At 48.1% G+C, this 3448-nt stretch overlaps 1 protein-coding gene across 2 annotated transcripts in view; it reads right to left on the bottom strand.

Annotated features, from left to right (window-relative positions):
• SLC30A6 (solute carrier family 30 member 6) overlaps nt 1–3096 on the bottom strand; it is a 54649-nt gene extending 51553 nt beyond the window's left edge. Inside the window, exon 1 of one of the 2 annotated variants that reach the window (XM_008071813.2) lies at nt 3043–3096. In XM_008071813.2, coding sequence (XP_008070004.1) covers nt 3043–3045 — 3 coding nt within the window. In that variant the 5' untranslated portion in view covers nt 3046–3096. The remainder of the gene's footprint in view (nt 1–3042) is intronic. The other variant, XM_008071815.2, reaches the window with a different exon arrangement.
• Between the last annotated feature and the right edge of the window lie 352 nt (nt 3097–3448).

Genomic DNA, 3448 nt, shown 5'->3' with positions numbered 1-3448 from the left:
CAAAAAAAAAAAAAAAAAAAAAAAAAAAAAAATCCTAACTTCATTCACTCTTTTCCATTGACATCAGGATAAACTCCAAATTATACAGACTGGAATTCCAAGCTTTCAACTTAGCCTGTTTCCTTCCAGGCTTATCTCTCGCACCAGATAGAAACCCTCAACTCCAACTAACTGATCCGCCTCTTGTCTCACAACCACACCAATGCAAAGCGAAGGCCAGACCTGTCCAACTCGAACTCCACTAGCCCTGTAACACTTGCCTGTTTCCTCACCTACATGAGAAACAAGTATTATACTAGGACTATAGTCAGAGGAAGACACAGAAAGAGCCAGGCACAAAGTACTCAGCTTCGTGCTTCATATCCTACACAAAGTCCTCCTAGATTACTCCAAACGACAATGTTTTTTATGCCACTTAGTTTGTAGTTAACCATAGGATATCCTTCACCTTGTTATCCTGCATTAATTTTTTGGTAACTTCACTATAACAAGTGCGATATTTTCTAACAAAGCACTGTTTGGCACATGGCATATTCTTAATAAATACATGAGGGACTCATAAAACCTTTTTTCTAATAACCTTTTAAAAAAAAAAACTTTAGCCCTGACACAGTGGCTCATACTTGTAAGCCCAGCACTTTTCGAGTCTGAGGTAGGAGGATCGCTTGAGCCTAGTTCAAAACCAGCCTGGGCAACATAGAAAGAACCTGCCTCTACAAAAAAATCAAAAAAATTAGCCAGGCGCACACCTGTAGTCCCAGCTGCTTGGGAGGCTGAGGTGGAAGGATTGCTGGAGCCCAGAAGTTTGAGGCTATGATGAGCTGTGATCATCCCACTGCACTCCAGCCTGCATGACAGAGTGAGATCCTCAACTCAAAAAAAAAATAAATGTTAAAAGGTACTCCTGGGAGTGTTGGGTGAAAAAAAAAGCTACTCTTTCTGTGTATTATTAGTATCAATGTTTCAAGCATAAAAATTTAGTGTCATAGCTTATTCAGTGCTTTATAAAACATATTTATTGAAAATGTTCACTGGGGTCAGGCACTGTACAAATGAGAATATAAAAATGAAACATATGGGTCCTGCTCTCAATGAGCTTACAGTCTACAAAGTGAGAAAGTCAATACAAAATTTTAACAGTATGGTAAGGGCTATGGATGTTACCATTAAAAAGCACAAGGGATCTAGAATCAACTTTATTAAATTAGGGCTGTGAGTGAATTAAAGGACATAACCTGAAAAACCTCTGAACGCTACTTTCCTTTTTTTTTTTGAGTCAGAGTCTCACTTTGTTGCCCAGGCAAGAGTGCAGTGGCACGCTCACAGCCACCGCAGCCTTGACTTACTGGGCTTAGGCGATCCTTTCACCTCAGCCTTCCAAGTAGCTGGAACTACAGATGTACGCCACCACACCTGGCTAATTTTTTGTGATTTATTGTAGGGACAAAGTCTCACCAAGTTGCCCAGGCTGGTCTCAAACCTCTGGGCTCAGGCAATCCTCTTGCCTCAGCCTCCTAAAATGCTGGGATTACAGGCTGAGCCATCGCACCTGGCTGAATGTTAATTTCACATCCTTTTCTTTCAAATGCCTTCATGAGTGTTTTCGCCAAGTTAGGATTTTATGATATGTATGCATTTCGTGATACCTTTTTAAAGTAAAACTGTTGTTCACACACACATAAGCACAAGGAATCATGGGAGCACAAAGGAGAAGCACCTGGCAGGATATTCGGACATAGGGGAAAGGCTCATGAAAACTAAGGACATATGAGGCTTATCCCGGTAAGGTCGGGAGTAGGGGATAGAGAACACAGCACAGCACACACAAATGAGGTGCAAAGGCCCCATTCACACAGCATGATTTGCAAGCTGTTTACCGGGGCTGGAATACAGACGCTGTGTCCATGTATGCGTGAAAAAGACACTGTAAAGGTAAGAAGCTTCACTAGGGACGGCCCTGTACGCCATGCTAAACAGTTATTTATCTTGAGTGCTTCAAAAAGAAAAAAAAATGAGAAATTTTAAGCAAGGGAGTGATGAAGTCAAATTTTAGAAATACAATACTGGTGACGCAATAGTAAGTGTTTTGAAGAAGAGCATAGCTGAAGGCTATCTGGTCATTAGCCCCAAAACAGTGAACTTTTACCATTTTCTGTGTGCAACAAGATGACTTAAAAAGTAACAAAAGTGTGTGATACAAAACCTACAAAGGATAAAGTATGTGATTAAGACATTTTTTCGACAACATCGACTTAAGGAAAAGACCCAGGAGAGTGACAACAGCTTGGGCACGGAAATGGAGTCCCCTTCTCGTATGCAGCCTGTCAACGACTACTCCATGAATCTTTTTGACAAATCCATTTCAAGAGGCACAGGTCACCAACTCCTTATCTTTAGATAAAACCCAGAGAACACTAAACACGTGATTCCTGGAGGCATCACATGACTCATTTCTCCAACAAGCTTTAGAGAAAACAGCACATCCCAATAACGACAGCGTCTCCGGGGATGTTCCACCAGTGTCTACAGGCAGAGAAACAAGGTGGCACCAGCGAGCTCTACCCCCATCTGGACTTTGGGCAGTCCCTGCCCTTGCAGGTGGCAGAGCGGGGGGTCTGCCTAAAACCCCAGAATCGCCTTCTCCTTCCCGCGGTTGTTATGGTCACTGCTCTAGCGCCCATCCCAGCAGACGCCGCGGGCTCGCTTTCAGATCTCTGGGTGCCGGTGGAATCGCTGACGCCGGCAGAGACGTCTCCTTCTACACCAAGGAGATCATGGCGGGGGGACCCCACGCCCGCCAGGAGCGGAAATCTCGGCCTGCGCGGGGCCGGGATGCTCAGCCCCAGAAGACCTGGGCCGGCGACCGGGGGTCAGGACTCCGACAGAGCCTTTCGCGCAAGAGACTCCTCTCCCGCGGCCCTGGCCGCAACTCCGACGAGCCCTCCTCGGGGAGGCTGAGGGATTTCAAGGCCGCGTCGGGACCAAAGAAGACCAGAGGACTCGCCCACAGCCGCGACCCGCGACCCCGGCTGGCCAACTCACCATGGTAAGGAGCCGCACAGCTCCCGCCGGAAGACGCTCTGCGGGCTTTTTTTTCCCAGAGCGGAAGGGGTGGGCGCCACACGCCGATTGGCTGCGAGGGACGCGAGAGCGGAAGTGCGTGCCCGGCCTCGGGTCCCGCCCCCTTCCCGACGGCCCCCGCGGTGAGTAGAGGGCCAGGCGGCGGCTGGAGCGGCGTCTTGGGGTCCTCCGGGCTCGGCGGCTCTTGAGGCGCCGAGGTCGGCGGCAAGCGGCCACTGGGGTTTAGTGGGCATGTCGAGGGATTTCGGCGAGGGCTGAAGCGCTTTGCCTGCGCTGTGCGATCTAAGCTTGCGAGATGGCTGGTAGGCCCGTATTACAAGCGAGGAAAGAGGAAGGTGAAGAAACTTGCCTTGCCCAGCACTTCGGG

Source organism: Carlito syrichta, unplaced genomic scaffold (genome assembly GCF_000164805.1).
Source record: "Carlito syrichta isolate Samal-C Ts95f unplaced genomic scaffold, Tarsius_syrichta-2.0.1 Scaffold314733, whole genome shotgun sequence".
Lineage (NCBI taxonomy): Eukaryota > Metazoa > Chordata > Mammalia > Primates > Tarsiidae > Carlito > Carlito syrichta.
This window is presented reverse-complemented; position numbering and strand designations above follow the sequence as displayed.